At 35.1% G+C, this 16,144-nt stretch overlaps 1 protein-coding gene and 1 pseudogene across 6 annotated transcripts in view; one reads left to right on the top strand and one right to left on the bottom strand.

Annotated features, from left to right (window-relative positions):
- Positions 1-594: 594 nt before the first annotated feature.
- The window catches only part of LOC140604164 (UDP-glucuronosyltransferase 2A3-like), a 35,621-nt gene continuing 20,071 nt past the window's right edge, over positions 595-16,144 (bottom strand). For 5 of the 6 annotated variants that reach the window (XM_072775259.1, XM_072775262.1, XM_072775258.1 and 2 more), the window contains 5 exons: positions 14,453-14,601; positions 11,657-11,788; positions 9,215-9,302; positions 7,656-7,875; positions 595-2,116 (listed from right to left, as the gene is read on the bottom strand). In XM_072775259.1, the coding sequence (XP_072631360.1) occupies positions 1,837-2,116; positions 7,656-7,875; positions 9,215-9,302; positions 11,657-11,788; positions 14,453-14,601 (869 nt within the window). In that variant the 3' untranslated portion in view covers positions 595-1,836. The remainder of the gene's footprint in view (positions 2,117-7,655; positions 7,876-9,214; positions 9,303-11,656; positions 11,789-14,452; positions 14,602-16,144) is intronic. The other variant, XM_072775263.1, reaches the window with a different exon arrangement.
- Positions 2,943-7,247, top strand: LOC140604334 (hsc70-interacting protein-like; annotated as a pseudogene).

The raw sequence follows: 16,144 nt of genomic DNA, 5'->3' as shown, positions 1-16,144 counted from the left end.
TTATGAACAAAATAAGTAAAAGATTAGCTGCAGCTTCCTGAATTTCTCCAAGGTCTTAAAATGTAAGAACTGTGTATCTGTGCTCTAACCTAATGGGAATTGGTATCTGCTCATTAGGGATGAGTGTTTCCTCATCTGAGCAGTTTTACAACTGTTTGTATGTATGTGTTATTTTTGTTTCTTTATTTGTTTATTATCAAAAAATATGCTGCAGTTAGGCCAACTAATGCAGTTGGTATCACCCAGAAATTTTTGCCCACTGTCTTCAGATGTTATTTAGGCAAAGGAAGAAATCAGCAGGTAGTCAGCAGGAGAGGAGAAAGCAGGTGAACAGTGGCTATTGAGAAGAAACAAATCTCTATGTTGTGGGTGGCCACTCTCAGAAACCAAATGGGTGCCTGAATTGGGTGGTGCTCAACACCACGAATGGCTACCCCATCTCTCTTGGATCTTAAGCCACTTGCTATATTCCAATAGGAATAAACTGCATGGAGCAAACATAAAGAGCTCCTCTCAGGACATAATCGAATTGTAAAAGTCAAAACACATCAACATGAATCACCTTTAAAAATACAAGCATTTAAGAAATACATCTTTAGCCTTCACAAAAAGATTTAAGAATTTATTTGCATTTTCAGGAATGTACATATTCAAAAGAAACACATATTCCTATATACCACATATCATGCATTTATTTTTAAATTGGAAGTAATTTTCAATATGCCATATTGAAATAAATATGAATTTCAAAAATTTCAGTAAGTCAAGGGCTGTAATTTATCACCTCAATTATACATCAACTATTGAAATTTTTAATTTCAATAATAAAGTTTTACTTTAATTAGAATACGTCATTAAGTGTATAAGTAAAGAAAGTACAGCCTTTATTTGTTAAATTAATGCAAAGCTGATTCAAATATGAATTTTAATTAGTGTTTTGTGTCATAAGTATTTACTAAAACATACTCTTAGTCAAGCAGGTCTGCTAATATCTTACATCCTTGGCATAATATTTAATTGATACATTTAAATTTGCAAGATATACAGACTGAAAAATAATATGATGGTCTTACATTCCAAGGAAATATTTGTTTTTGCTAGGGAACTAAATCTTGGATTATGAAGACTGATTACAGACTATGGGCATTAGTGATTTTACAATATAATAAATTGACATTTAACTTTAATGTTATTACTTGTACTGTTAATTAAACATCTCATAAAAGTACTATTTTTTTCCATATTTCTTAATAATTTCCTCTATAGATGATCTATTCACCTTTAATACTGTTGACATTCTCTGTCCCTGAGGAAAAATAATGACACAATTAATCTCTTTTGTTTGAGGGCAGTCCCCATACCCTTGTTTCAAAAATAGGTACACAGGAGTACTTGTTGATTATAGGCAGAAACAAAGGCCATGATTATCTATGTATGAAATAGGAATTTGCAGACCTTCCCTAGTATGATGCACTGTTGGGGTACTTATCAATTTAGTCTCTGACCACAGCAAATTTGGGCAAGTAGAAGGCCTTATCTTTATGAAAAAGAATAATGAAAAATAACGATATTTTGACTAAAAAGATACATAAAATTATTAGTGTCTTTGTGCCAGGAAAATGAGAGGAAAGGGTAAAGGCACCTGGGAAAAGACAAAGGAATACTGGGGCATGTTCACTAGTTAATGATCATGTTGAATTTTAGGCTTTACCTCTAGGCTAGAGTAGAAGAATGGGAATTTTGAAAATGAGATGGAGATACTGTGTTTTCATTAAGGTCACGGTGGTTAGACTGAACGGGATTGCCCATTAAGGCCTCTTCCCAGCTTAGAAAGATCTACTCCCTCTTTTTCTTCTTTCCTGCTTTATTAAATTTTCGACAAGAAAACAAACAACATTTTGTGACCAAGAATATAGCAGTCGCCACACAGGCCAGCAGGAATCCAATCACATCCAAGGAGTGGTACTGGAACCAGGTGAGGTCATGGGAGGCTGGCCGCAGGTGCTTGGCTCCTTTGTGGCGCATGACAAACTCAATCCAGAAGACTGCTCGGTCCAGGGGCTTTACAGGTTGATCATGGTGAATCCTCGATAATCTTGTAGCATTCTCTTTATAACTGGCAGGCAAAAATATAGAAATTAGAGCGTTTCTGTTTTCATTACAGGTAACATGTGATACACGTTATAGGTTATGTAAGCCAAAGGCCATAGATACACGGAGAAAAATATTCATTCTTGCTGAGACATAAACTTTGTTGGTTGCAAAGCATCTTAAGAGTCAGGAAGGGAATATGTAGATGAAATATATTCTTAACAGAATGTGATGAAATGCAAACACAAAAAAATGGACTAAGTTTATTGCAAATGTATGTCCTAATTTCTCCAAGGAGGAATTTTGAGATTGCGTAAAGTATAGTTTCCAGGGTTGTTCCAAAACCAAGACTGGGAGTAACCCAATATAGTGGGGAAACTCCCATAAGTAGGTTCACAAGCATGGTCTCTAATATCTGGCTATATATAATCATGATTATAGACAAGCTGATAATCAACATTCATAAACAATTTCTGCAGTGTCTAAGACCCTGGCACTGTGATAATTCCTCCAGTGCACACAGTTGTGTCTCTATGATGCAAAGGACAGTGTCTCTATTGACAATATCAAGGTTGGTAAAGATACTGGGATAATTTTGGAAATGGCAAGGACATGGACTTTGAGTTTTTTAGATAAATAGAAATATCTTGCTAGAATTAAACCCCCCTAATCATGTGGCATGACAGTAGCAATAGTTATATGGAGTTGACAACTCTAATCTCTCAAACAAAAACCGATAGAAGTATGTATTTGAAAGGCAAGTAATATCATCACCAACCATTTCTTGGTTGATGAGACAGAATTAGTATATTTCCTTTGGGTTTTGTGTTAGAGATAAAAGTTTCGACCAGATGACGTGAAGATGGTAGAATATAAATGACTTGGGAAGAGATGTCCTAGTGTGATTTACATATTATTGGGATTGGAGAAGGAGAAATGTGGTTATTATTCACCAGTGAACACGGTATGCTAGATGTAGTAGGAGAGGATAATTCACTTATGTTCATTTTTGTGTGCGGTGAGAAAGAATATTCTCCAATCGGGTTGAAATGTTAGTAAGGTTAGAGAAGTAATTTCACATGGTTCATCCTAAAACATTTTAGGTAAACTACAGTGGGTACTCTCTTCCCAAATCATACTTTTGTTCAACATTTTCTCCACTGAGAGATAGAGAGATAGAGATAGAGATTTAAAACCAGAAATCCACATATGCTAGATAGATAAACTTGTAGTTGTGAATTCAAATAAAAATAAAGTATGCTGGGACTTCTGGGTGGCTCAGTGGTTTAGAGCCTGCCTTTGGCCCAGGGTGTGACCAAGTCCCACATTGGGCTTCCTGCATGGAGCCTGCTTCTCCTTCTGCCTGTGTCTCTGCCTCTCTCTCTCTCTCTCTCTCTCTTTCTCTCTGTTTTTCTCATGAATTAATAAATAAATAATCTTTTTAAAAAGTATGCTTTCCTATAAATGTGAAAAGAAAGGCTTATTCTCATATTTAAAATTACCATTAAACATTTTATTGTACACTAATGTTATATTACTGTTATCAAGATACTATAAACAATTAAAATCACTATGGTTTATGCATTTAATTGTAATCTTTTGTATTCCTTAATTCCTCTAAGCATGAAGACAAGGGATGCAAATACATCCATATATACACTCCACATGAAACTCTTTTGTTCCTAGATAATTTCAGAGTTACAACTAAGTTTAGGGTTAATGTTAAGATATTTTAATATAAATAACTTCAGGTATTTTCTTGGAAAATTCTAAGAGTACTTTGTTTCTGCCTTTTGCATCAATACTTTTCAAATCATCAAAAAATTTAATTCTATGAACTTAAGTTTTGTATGAAATAAGGTAGACTTCTAAAAAATTGCAGGACTTACTCTGATATTTAGTAAAATGAACCAAATTAGCATCAGTTAACAACCCAGTAATAGTCTAATGCATTAGACATCAAGATCATCATTTATGAGAAACAGAAGATCATGGCCTTGCTGAAGCTCCTAACCCTGGGTCCATCTCCCAAATGGATGTAATATCCATTTTTTGTAATATTTTGAAAATTATGACTTAAATGTGCATCTTAATAAAAGTCACTTGATTGGAATGTGTGTGAGAGGGGGAACTGGACAACTAGCATTGATTTTTCAAGTTGGATTCAAGGCAAACATTGAGTGTCTTCCCTTTTGGGGATCAGTACGTCAACTCCTTTGTCTAAAAACCTTGCAACTAGGACTTTGAGTAGATGCTTTTATGTAGATTAGTTCCAACAAAATTGCATTTGAGTTGACTTTCTCCTCTGAAATATGAATTTCAGATTTGAGTAATACAAATGGAATGTTGTAACAATCTCTTGAGTTTTGCCTCTGAAAAAAAAATAATTGAGTCTGAGATAATCTGGAAACAAGTGTACACATAAAGCACTTATACAAATTCAGAGCAAATACTGAGAGTATTAGATAAAGATAATGCCTTGATAACAACTTATATAATGTTGGGGGGGAACCATAAAAATGATGGGCTTAGAATGTAATTAGGCATAATACACAGTTCAAAAAAGAGGAGCATTGAAGTAAAATAAGAATGCAAGTGTTATGAAAATCAGGTTATAAAACAAAAAGTGGTGATAAAGCGTATAGATGAGCTGTTGAAATAAATTGTTAAAAATACCTCCTTCAAGGATTAATAAAGAAATTAGAAAAAGTATTTTCTAGTGGCAAAAAAGTAAATTTACTAATTTAGAGATTAAGGAAATCTCAGTGACTTAAGAAAGGTAAAAAATGATTAGGATACTTAGAAACTAATAGAGAAGGAAAACAAACCAAGATATTTTAACATAGAGACCACTGAAATTTGACATCTCTGAAATAGAGAAAAAATGGAACTACCAAACATTCTATAAGTAACAAAAAAAACTCTGAGAAGAAAAATTTTAATTTTTGTTCTACATTAACAGTATTGAAAGAACATAATATAACCTAGGGAAAATATAGAAAATAATATATAACAATACATCATTAATTAGGTCTGAATTTTTTTAAAAAATGATTTTTTTCTAGGCTGATCTGGAAATTTAATATCCATGAGTCTTCATTGAATGAAAATTTCATGTAATATATTCAGTTACGAATGAATCTGAAACATTTTGGAGTAATGAATCTCTACTTAATGGTAAATAGTGTATTCCCTTAAAATACTGCAAAAAGACTTAATTTAAGTAAAATAAGGGGCATAAATATTCACAAATTAAAATTTTAAGTAATACATATCTCTTTGAGATGAGATTTATTTCTATAGCTAGAATTCAACGTTTGCAAAAATAAAAAATCCATAAAAATAAAGACTTAAAATTGTATTCATATATTAATTCTTTAGTTTGGTGAGATAATTCAGAGAAAAAATAGCATATAATGATATATAACTAAAGTTCAATATAATTTATGGACTCCTTTCAATTTTCAATTAATCAGATTGATTAACTGAAAGAGATGAAGATAATGACATCAATTGAAAATACCAATTGCTAAATCAGATGAAATTCACAATTTTGTTTAAAAATCCATGCATACTAATACCAATATTTATAAAATTAATACCTACTCAGTATCTCTCTTCCCTGTGTATATGCATATACTGATCAATGGTATAGTCAGTGTTAATGATGGTCATTTTTGAATGATAGAGTGAATTATCATTTCCAATTTGGTACTTAGTGAATGCTCATAATATTTAAATAAGCATATGTATGTTTGTCTATACAAACAAGCATATTCAAAAAATTTCTGAGAACTCACATGATCATTATTCATTCTGAAAAAAAATTAATAAAATATTTGAAGCATTAGTCTTTTTTTCCCCATTTTCAGCAAATCACTTCATTGTTTAGAAAATGAAAAAATAGCCCCATCCACACAGTCATGCTGAGCTAGTACCCGCGCCTGGAATGGGGCTGTAACCTCAGCAGCGCCTGCCGCCTGCCAGCGCCCCTGGACCACGGACCCCCGCAAAGTGAGCAAGCTTCGTGCCTTCGTGAAAATGCGTTAGCAGGATCCGAGCGTTCTGCACACCGAGGAAATGCGCTTCCTGCGGGAGTGGGTGGAGTGCATGGGGGTGAAATACCACCTGCTACTCATAAAACCAAATCAGAAGACAATACCAAGGAGGAAAAAAACAAATAGTAAGAAGGCAAAGGGAAACATAAAGACAGACGAACCATCAGGTGAGGAAAGTGATCTAGAAATTGACAGTGAAGGTGTAATTGAACCAGATACTGACGCCCCTCAAGGAACGGGAGATGAAAATGTAGAGGTAACCAACAAAATGATGGATCAGGCAAATGATAAAAAAGTGGCTGCCAAAAAAAAAAAAAAGTGGCTGCCATTTATGCCCAAAATGATGGTGAACTACAGAAAGTCATTGACTTGTTCACAGATGCCATCAAACCGAATCCTCGTTTAGCCATTTTGTATGCCAAGAGAGCCAGTGTCCTCATCAAATTACAGAAGCCAAATGCTGCCATTTGAGACTGTGACAGAGCTATTGAAATAAATCCTGATTCAGCTCAGCCTTACAAGTGGCAAGGGAAAGCACACAGACTTCTGGGTCATTGGGAAGAAGCAGCACATGATCTTGACCTTGCTTGTAAACTGGATTATGATGAAGATGTTAGTGCAATGCTGAAAGACGTTCAACCGAGGGCCCAGAAAATTGCTGAACATCGGAGGCAGTATGAACGAAAACGTGAAGAGCAAGAGATCAAAGAGAATAGAAAAGGTTAAGAAGACTCGGGAAGAATATGAGAGAGCCCAGAGGGAGGAAGAAGCCAGATGACAATCAGGAGCTCAGTATGGCTCTTTCCCAGGTGGCTTTCCAGGGACGGGCGGGCGGGTAGGGAATGCCTAGTAATTTTCCTGGAAGAATGCCTGGAATGGCAGGGGGGATGCCTGGAATGGCAGGAATGCCTGGGCTCAATGAAATTCTTAGTGACCCAGAGGTTCTTGCAGCCATGCAGGATCCAGAAGTTATGGTGGCCTTCCAGGATGTAGCCCAGAACCCAGCAAATATGTCAAAATATCAGAGCAACCCAAAGGTTATGAATCTCATCAGTAAATTGTCAGCCAAATTTGGAGGTCAAGCATAATGCCCTTCTGACAAATAAAGCCCTTGTTGAAGGAAAAGCAACTTTGATCACCTAATGGATGTCGCAGTAATACAAACCAGCGTATCTCTGCCTCAAGAAGAAAGCTGGGCTGCTGTGAAGGGAATCCCTACCCCTCTGCCCACATACAGCTGAAACACTCTACAGTGGTTTGCCATTAGGGTGTTCATTCAGATAATGTTTTCCTACTAGGAATTACAAACTTTAAACATTTTTTAACCCTTAAAAATATTTAAAAACATTAAAAAAAAAGAAAATGAAAAAATAAAGTGGTTTTGATATTGGTCATGTTATGGTTGTCATTTAAAAGTAAATCAGTTACAAGGCATGAAACGCTGAATGTGTCCAGGTGTGATGGGCAGCCTAATCCACGGTAGGCCTTTAAAGCAGTCGTACTTACGAAGGTTCATTAATGACTGTTCTCAGGGCATGGAGCAGATCTGCACTGGTCATTGTGTTGATGTTCACCTCCACAGCTGCTCCTTTGGCCTTCATGTGAGCGATGTTGTCAGGCTGATCAGCAAACAAAGGCACTCCCACCATAGGAACCCCGTGATAAATAGCTTCATAGATCCCATTGGTTCCACCGTGAGTGATAAAAGCTTTTGTTTTGGGATGACCTAGTTTGGAATTGGGTGAGAAGTGGATGAGGATTTCATTGTCATGGGTTAACAGAATTGGAGAGAGAGGGAAAAGACTACAGGGGTAACTCAATGAAGAGAGCAGCAGTTTTCTACAAAAGCCAAGAGCGCCTGGGCTATGCCTATCTCAGAAAACTATGATCCCAGGAAAGGAGGCAGTAGTTCCCTCTGCATTGTCTGCAAAGACTTTACTGAGGAGGAAATACCTGAACTGAGACTGAAACTTGAAGAGTGATGGGAGTCTCAGCTGAAGATGCTCTTTTGTGAATCGAAGAAAGCACCGACTCTCTAAAATGAATTGCCAATTCTCGAATTATTTCTGCTTTAAGAAGGCAAGTAAAATGTGACATTTGATTTTCTTTTTCTTTCTTTCTTTCTTTCTTTCTTTCTTTCTTTCTTTCTTTCTTTCTTTCTTCTTTCTTTCTTTCTTTCTTTCTTTCTTTTTCTTCTTTCTTATTTTGTTTTAGATTCCAGTGTAGTTAACATACAATGTTGTATTAGTTTGGGGTGTACAATATAGTGATTCAACACCTCCATACACCACCCAGTACCCATCACAACAAATGCACTCCCTAGTCCTCATCACCTATTTATCCTTGCCCCATCCAATCAATTCCCCTCTGGGGACCAGCAGTTTGTTCCCTATAGTTAAGAGTCTATTTCTTGGTTTGTCTCCCTCTCTTTTTTACTTTTCCTTTGCTCATTTCTTCTTCTGTTGTTATTGTTTCTTAAATTCCTCATGTGAATGAAATCATATGGTATCATATGGTATCTACCTTTCTCTGACTTAATTATTTCTCTTAGCACTATACTCCCCACTCTATCCATATCCTTGCATATGGCAAGGTTTCATTCTTTTTAAAACTGAACAATAGTCCATTGTATTCACATACCACTTCTTCTTTATCCATTCAGCAATCGATGGGCACTTAAGCTGCTTTCATATCTTGGCTATTGTAAATAATGCTGCTATAAATATAGGGGTGCATGTATCTCTTTGAATTTGTTCTTTTGTATTCTTTGGGTAAACCTCCAGTAGTGTGATCACTGGATCATGGGGTAGTCCTATTTTTTACTTTTTGAGGAACCTCCATACTGTGTTCCAGAGTGGCTGCACCAGTTTGCATTCCCACCAGCAGTGCAAGAGAGGTCCTTTTTCTTCACATCTTCAGCAACATTTTTCGTTTTGTGTGTTTTTGATTTTAGCCTAAAACGTGACATTTTATCTATTAAATATTCATTGAATGTATTTGCTGCTAAATAGCCACTTTACTTGCCCATTATCCAACTGTACAGGTTTTCTTCCCCTCAGTCTTACCAAGAAGATCATTCTGGGGTATCCAGTCATAGAGCCGAGTATTGGTTCCCAACGTGGCTGGTTTGTTTCCTTTGTATCTCCATAAAACCTGTCAAAGACAGTGCTTTAATTTTGCAAGTAAAAACGCACAGTGAAGGCATCTTAGGGCTGTAGAATTATTTGTAAGTTAGGTAGCCCACCACTACTTTATGTGATAGTGAGAGAAGTGGACATAAGGGGTCGTTTGCAAACACAGAGATATAGGAGGACTGTTTACATTAACCCTGTCAAAGGGGCTTGTACTAATAGTTTATTAAGTATAGTTTCATCATTTTTGCATTTCTCACTTAAAAGTTTTGAGGTGTGACATTATAAGTGAAGAGATATTAAAAAAATAAAAAGACTAGTTTAATCAGAGCATGGGGGTTTTTAAATAGCATTGAAATGAACATGAAAACTGGTAATTTATTAATGTCATAAGGCCATCTTAACTCTCATGTTTCAAACATAATGTTTTCCAAAAATATACTTAGCTTTAAGTGTTTATTGTATGCTTGTTGAATGAGTGTATGCTTCTTCCCTGCTTCCCTCTCTTCTTCCTTCCATCCCTCTTCCTTCCTTCCTTCCTTCCTTCCTTCCTTCCTTCCTTCCTTCCTTCCTTTTCTCCTTCTTCTTCTTCTTCTTCTTCTTCTTCTTCCTCTTCTTCTTCTTCTTCTTCTTCTTCTTCTTCTTCTTCTTCTTCTTCTTCTTCTTCTTCTTCTTCTTCTTCTTCTTCTTCTTCCTTCTTCTCTCTCCCTCTCCCTCTCCATCTCCCTCTCTCCCCTTCTGTAGTGTTTGAGGGAGGAAGAGCTGGAGGTTTGCTTTCTTTCACTATTTAATGAAGTATCTTGTTAAGATGTTATCCTTTTCTTACATACTTGTTGCAGAGTAACAAGCTCTGTAAAACTAAGTTCAGATTAAATATTAATAGATGGTGAACTCTTTTTTTTTTAAGTTTTTAGTTTATTCAACAATTCAGTACCTCATCCAGTAGTCATCATGATAAGTGCATGCCTTAATCCCCACCACCTATTTAACCCATCCCCCCATCCACCTCTCCTCTGGTAGCCATCAGTTTGTTCTCTATAAGAGTTTGTTTCTTGGTTTCTCTGTCTGTCTGTCTCTCTCACTCTTTTGCCCCATGTTCATTGGTTTTGTTTCTTAAATTCCACATACAAGTGAAATCATATGATATTTGTCTTTCTTTGACTTATTTTGCCTAGCATTATATTCTCTGGCAACTCTCATGTCTTTACAAACGGCAAGATTTCATTCTCTTGTATGGCTGAAAAAAATATTCCATTGTATATGTATAGCACATCTTTTTTTTTCAATTTTTATTTACATTTAGTTAGTTAACAGGCAGTGTAATGTTGGTTACAGGAGTATTATTGAGTGATTCATCACTTACATAACACCATGTCTTCTTTAGCCATTCATCTGTCCATGGACACTTGGGTTGCTTCCATAACTTGGCTATTGTAAAGCTGCTATAAACACCTAGGTATGTACCCCTTTGAATTAGTCTTTTGGCATTCTTTTGGTAAATACCCGGTAGCATGATTATTGGATCATAGTATAGTTCTATTTTTAACTTTTTGAGGAACCTCTATACTGTTTTCCAGAGTGACTGCACCAGTTTCCATTCCTGCCAGCCATGCAAAAGAGTGCATTTTTCTCCACATCCTTGGGTGGCAAAAAGTGCAGAAATAAATAGCAAAGACTTAACAGCCCTAATTAGTAATGCTTACCATTATGGAGGTTTATATATTTTAACTAATATACAAACATAAAAAGTCCTAGGGTATGTCACGAAGAGGAATCTATAAAAAGTAGAAATCTAGAACTATAATGACAACAAACTTCAAGTTAATTGAATATAATAAATCAGTAAATATATATTGTTCAATAATAATATTAGGATTTTTAACTGTTTTTAACTGTAGAAATTTCAAATTAGAAAGATTAGGCTTCTACTTTTAAACCAACTAGATATTGATATAGTCTCAGTAAAACCTCAAAATATAAAGTATATCCTTGAGCATAATTCCTGTCTATTCTAATGTACACCATCACTCATTTCCTGGACCTGGAGCTAACACACTTGAGACTTTGGGGAATAGTCAGTGCAGGTCATAAGATATCAAATAGTAAAAGATTTTTGGGATCTTAACATTGTCATCTCCACTTCACTGAAAATAAATGATTGTATGAAAAGATGTATTTCCATAGTAATGCAGAGACTTACTAAGAAAATAATTAAATGTGCCCCAATATACTATTTAATGTTTTAAGAAATTTTTACTTGAAGGTGGTACCAGTTATGCTCAGTGTTTCAGAGTTGATCTAGAAAGAGTCCTATTCATTACACTTTCTATCCAATTGGCAGAGTGGCTATCCACCAGGCCCCAAAGTTGTACTAACCTTCTGTGGAATCTGGGCAAGAGCCGAGGCAATGAGATTGGCCTTTTCATCTGTGAGATTTTTGACCATTGACCCCAGAGAAAACACCACAACACCATCTTCACCTGAACTTCGGACAAATTCCTCCATTCCCTACAGTGATAAAATTATCTTTATTATAAATGTGCAGGATCACAGGGGAAGATTTCACTTATACTTCTAAAATAGATATCAAGAGAAGTATCCGAGATGTTAGACTGGTTCTACTCTCTGCCACAGAGAACAATCTAGCATCTTTAAGAGGAAATAGGTTTCTGAAAACTATCAGAAACTGAACCATTATACAAAGTGAATAGGCAATAAGAGACATCTCTTCCCATGGCTCATGGAACTCTTATGCTCAAGGCTTAATTTTATGAACCAGCAGAGATATTTGAAAACTCAAAAATATTCCATGTAAGAAGCCTGCAAAAGGGTCCTAACTAGACTTTTAAAACGTGCATGTCAGTTTACCTGCGTTAAATTGTTAATAAGTCAATCTAACTCTCTATTAGGACTTCAGGATAATTTTCTCATGTTTATTCTTTGATGAATTGGAGTAAAAATGATTTTTTTTAGAATTGACAATATAGTAATACAGTTTAAAAGTTAAAAAACTTGTTGTTGTTGTTTTAAATGAGGATAACATTTATGAGACAGTGCTTCTCTACCTTCTCACAAATAGCTGATACACCCTTAATTTGAACCTTAGCACATTGGTTAATATAAACTCCTATACAAATAAAACCCTCTGGTCACTACTTAGAGTTATGCAAGTTGGGTACTGCAAAGTCTCTTTGAGGTCTTTTGATTTGTGATACATGTGATTATCAACATGTATAGATCTGTCGTGCTTTCCCTGTGTTAGTATTATTGGCTTCGGTGTGATATTTCTCAATATATTTATTGAATTTCTCAATTATATTTATTTATTTCTCAATGCATTTCTCAATTCAAGGCTGTTAAAATTACTAGGGAAAGGATGATGTTATACATGAAAGTGGACTGCTATTTTAACTTAGATAATATTGAGAGAATATCTCTGAAGTCCCAGGAGTTGGCATTTTGCCATTTTGATTTGCCTCCCTGAAACAGTGATTGAATATATATATATATATACACAAACACACACACACAAAATATATATATATATAGCAGTTAGATTTGGATTCTTGATTTGGCTGGCTTTCATTGCTTTCTTCCTGTGTATGCAATCCCTGGCACAACTTTTTCATCAGAGATATAAGCTATGTTGGTGTTCATATTGCCCAAATGTTTGTATTAGCAATTGAGTTTGGAATGGAATAATCCACCCCCTGTTGTAAAACGGGTCTGAGTTGTTTTGTAAAATTGTGCATATGAAAAGTAAAGATGGCATGATGAATATAATAGTGTGGCATGAGGTATTGTCTTGTGAGCCAAGGAATATGTTTTGTCTCTTTCCATACTTTTCTTTGATATTGGTTTTTTATTATCTGCTATAATAACACTTAATAGAGCTTACGTGCAGCCATAACTTGACTGGTAATAAAAGCATATTCAGAATCCTAAAATAAAATTTAAACCTAAATGTATATCTTACCCAAAATAGAAATCAAGAACCTCCTGAGAACACTATTCAACCTCAATCTTCTACAGAGGTTAAGTTCACTCACCTACATCCTAAGCAAATGAGTCTCTACCTCTTCAATCCCTTGATAAAGGTAGTTATTGATAAAGATAGTTAAATACAATATTTTTATTATGTTTATCTATTATTCTCTATTACTTCTCATATTGTCTTCTTCCAACATTTTTGACTGTCCACATTTATTTGTTGATAACTTTGGATTGTGGTATACAATTTTCCTTTTCGTTTCAGAAAAACCTGACAACATGGTCCTAAAGAATAAATTCAGTTTGGGGGCACCTGTGTGGCTCATTGGTTAAGCATTTACCTTTGGCTCATATCGTGATCACGGGGCCCTGGGATTGAGTCCCGCATCAGGTTCCCTGTAGGGAGCCTGCTTCTCCCTCTGCCTATGTCTCTGCCTCTCTCTGTGGGTTTCTCATGAATAAATAACATTAAAAACAAAGAATGAATTCAGTGTTTCTGTCTTTTAGTTCTATGACTTCTTTATTTCAATGACTCCTAATCTGTTTCGAATGGTCTCTGCTAAAACCTAGACCTTGTATGATCCAAATGGTTACTAGAAATATCCACCTGAAAATTCTTTTGAGTCTTTAAAGTGAATTGGTCCAAAACTGAATTCATCATTGTCATCGCAAAAAAAATTTTTTTTCCATGAATTCTTTTTTTATCTTGGTAGAGATCACTTTTCTTCAAGAAGTGCTACCTGTGTCCATGTCTTCTGTCAACACTTTCTTCTTACTGACAAAACTCTGGGATCTACCTGAGGGTTCTCATGAAATCATTATCATTCAGCCAGTAATTAACAGTCCCAATTCATAACTCCATCATAGTTAGAAAGTTAGGAAGACTATCGCAAACTTTTGGGGTATTTCCAAAGCTTTAGTTTACTGTTACATCAATTCAGTACCCAAACTGTAGACACACTGCTATTTTAACTTGCCGCTTGAATTATTTCTTTCTTCAGCCAAAATATCAACGTGAAGTCTAAAAAGGTAATATCAATCATAAGAGACCTTTATGTTTTGCAAAATAGATTAGGAACAAAAAAACAGCATATGTCTGTTATCAAGGAAGTATACTTTAAAGAAAACTCAGCATTATATATCATAAGATACGAAAGAAATCCTCCAATGTAATAGACCTACCTTAGGTAATGGCTTGGCAGGTTTACAGTGCAACCCTCCTACAAACTCAAAATTAGGTAAGTATGGGCGAGGAAATTCAAAATCCCAATATGTTCGGATTAACCAAATTTCTGCTTTCCCCATAATCTCACATAATGTAGTGGGTCTTCCTGGAGAAAAAAAAAAAAGTCGAGTAAAGGTTACCAGTATATATATTTGTTGGAATACAATCTACACTAATTTACTGACAGGCTAATAAGGAAAAAGATAAGTCTATGTCTCCTAGATTATTTATCACATTGAGATGTTAAAAGGAAGGGAAAATTAAAATGATAAGGAGGGAAAGAGAAAGAAAAGGAAGGAAGAAAGGAAAAGAAAGAGGGATAGAGATGAAGAGAGGGAGGAAGGAAGGTAGAGAAGAGAGGGAGAGAGGGAGGGAATAAAGAGGAAGTAAGAAAGAGAAGGATGAGAAATGAGAAGGAGGGTGGGTCAGAGGATATTTAGGTAGGGAAAGTAATGTGCAAGTGTACTTTCACAAAAACAAATTCAATAAAAAATTTAACCACAACTCCATGATAAATTTAATACTTCTTGCTTCTCTCCAGTTAAATGACAGGTGATAGATTAGCCCCATTGTATCAACACAAATTCCCTCTCAATGTTTTTTTAACTTCCAATTCAGATTGTTTCTCTACCTCCCAGCCAGTTATACTCTCTGGTTCACTCATAATGATAAAGAATCCCACCAGTATTTGTTTACTTTACCTTCCTGAATCAAATCCCATCACTGTCCACCACAATTGATTTGCCAATATTTCATTAGTAGGAATTTTCTGAACAATTCGTACCCAATATAACCCCCTTCGGAATGTGAAATATACATGTACATATCATCAACATCACACAGTTATTTCGGTGTTACCTTTAAAAGATGTTTTTTGAAAGGAAGATTCTGAGTATTAATTTTAGAAGATTGTAAAGGGGAGGAATGATTATTTGCAAGTTACAAAATCAGCCATATGTGGAAACCAAGAAAAACCCATGTTTTCCATTTAAACAAATAAAAATTCATATGAGAATTTCCTTTCTAAAAGATCATAACCAAAATTGGTGATCATATATAACACAGACAGGAGAGCCTCTTTTTAGTCATTGCTTTGTGGTGTTTGAATTTATGTCTGATGTTATATAGTCAAATGTCTTAATTTGATAATGAAGAAGAATTTCTCAAGGACATTCAACTTGAAAACACCAGAGATTGGATAAACACACCACTTCACAGGTTCCACGTCAAAATATTTCTGTACATTAGAGGTCTTGTTCAATGTATGATGTCATGTCTTGATTATCACCTCCTTAGGTGAAATTATTGCATATAACTTATAGGCCACATTTTGAGAAGTACCTAACTTAAATATTTGCTAGAATTCTTTATTTGAAGCAGTGGTGCACAGTTACAAATACAGAATCAAACAAAAGTAAAAAGAATAAAATTAAACAAAAGCATGCAAATATTGGCACATAATTTCATAACACATTCTGAATGTTATATTGAGGAATTGTAAAACAAAAATATAGAATTAAAATTAACCACCAAATTCTTCCTATAATTAAATGATTCACACACACTGAGTTAGGAACAGAGTGCAAAATTACATAAATGAGCTGTTAAATTGGAGTTACTATGTAAATACTGCTAATGTTTGAATAGAG

The sequence above is a fragment of the Canis lupus genome, chromosome 14 (assembly GCF_048164855.1).
Source record: "Canis lupus baileyi chromosome 14, mCanLup2.hap1, whole genome shotgun sequence".
In the NCBI taxonomy this organism is placed as follows: domain Eukaryota; kingdom Metazoa; phylum Chordata; class Mammalia; order Carnivora; family Canidae; genus Canis; species Canis lupus.
The sequence above is the reverse complement of the archived record's forward strand: the minus strand, read 5'-3'. Positions and strand labels throughout refer to the sequence as shown.